At 32.3% G+C, this 1,396-nt stretch overlaps 1 protein-coding gene across 1 annotated transcript; it reads right to left on the minus strand.

Moving 5' to 3' along the window:
- Positions 1-17: 17 nt before the first annotated feature.
- Positions 18-1,371, minus strand: Tsp_15591 (conserved hypothetical protein; the record flags this gene model as incomplete). The annotated part of the gene is made up of 2 exons (XM_003371070.1): positions 1,117-1,371; positions 18-257 (listed from the first exon to the last, which is right to left on the minus strand). Coding segments are annotated over exons 1-2 (495 nt in total), but the record flags the coding sequence as incomplete, so codon positions are not given.
- Positions 1,372-1,396: the final 25 nt, after the last annotated feature.

Raw genomic sequence — 1,396 nt, forward strand, 5'->3', positions numbered from 1 at the left:
CAAATTTCGCCACTGACGTAGTGCCCGAGACTCAGTTTCGGTGCCAATCTAGTGGTGATCGTTACTCCCCCAAGAGGAACGGTAAGCGTCGCTATGCGTTGTGTTATTGTCTCGCTGGCTCTGACACTTGGCCCAATGATTGACATCAGATTTGCCGTCACACCTTTAACTAGTTCATTTGGCGTTGCACCTTTCATCAGTTTAGGCATCAAACATTTGAAATTAATCTCCATCGAGTGTTTCCCCTTACACTTATGCTAAATAGTTTAAATTTGTTAAACATTTTTACATTAATTTATTCATTTAGGAAGTTAAATGATAAATAAAATATAATGCTCCTTAATCTAATAATTGGGCAACCTCAGTTTCTGTTTACATTACACTGTTTTAAAGTAGGAAAGTTTACCAGTTTTTCATTTACATTTCATCATATAAAAGATTTTAATTATTCATTAATTTTATACTGATAATAATATATTTTTAGTTTAAAGCAGTTTTTTAATTTAAAGAATGTAATGTCAAAGTAGATTTCTACTTTAAAACAGTGTAATGTAAACAGTTAAAAGGGATGTAATATAGTAAACATTAAATAAGCATAATTTTATATACTAATTATTGGTGAATTAGCTATTGCTTGAATATAAATTTTTTACTTATAAAAATGCTAATCGGGGTCTCCTATAATTAGGCAATGGGAAAAGTAAACTTGGTATAAATGAAATAAATAATTAGCTTAGGCAAGGTGCAACGAGTTTAATCTTTTTATAAATAGGAAGTAATATTCTATAAATAGAATGTTATTAATCCGTAACATGTAGGAAAACAATGTATTAAATATGAGCTTAATTTTAATATGCTAATTAGAAAGCTTAAAAAGCAAAGTAAATGCAACACTGAGTATTTTAATTTTTAATTAGGTTTAATAACGTCACTCGTAACAACATATTTCAGCACTGAGAGTTTTTTAATAAATGATTAACATACAATGTAAACACAAAAGTGGGTCATAATATTTCTAATTAGGTATAATAACGTCACTCGTAACTACATATTTTAGCAGGGTTTTTAATAGTTAATTAGAATGTATTAAATGGAATGCAAAAAACAGCTACTTACAGTAGTCAGTTTTATTTGAAAAGATAAGTAGGCATAATACATTAAATCAATAATGATGAGTTGTAAATCATACGGTAAGTATGCAAACACGAGATCCGCTCCCGCAGGACAGTACATTAATATTGAGTGAGAGGTGGGAGGGCAATTTGATGTGCATGAGGCGGCAAGGCTTAGTAGGCGAGACGATTCACATTTGCCTGGCAGCGCACGCCATCTAGTGCGGAAGCTACGTCTTCGGCGGATCAGAATGGCCATCTGGTCCGTCGAGGGTGGATCAGAT

This window comes from Trichinella spiralis, assembly GCF_000181795.1.
Source record: "Trichinella spiralis strain ISS 195 chromosome Unknown Scfld65, whole genome shotgun sequence".
Classification (NCBI taxonomy): Eukaryota; Metazoa; Nematoda; class Enoplea; order Trichinellida; family Trichinellidae; genus Trichinella; species Trichinella spiralis.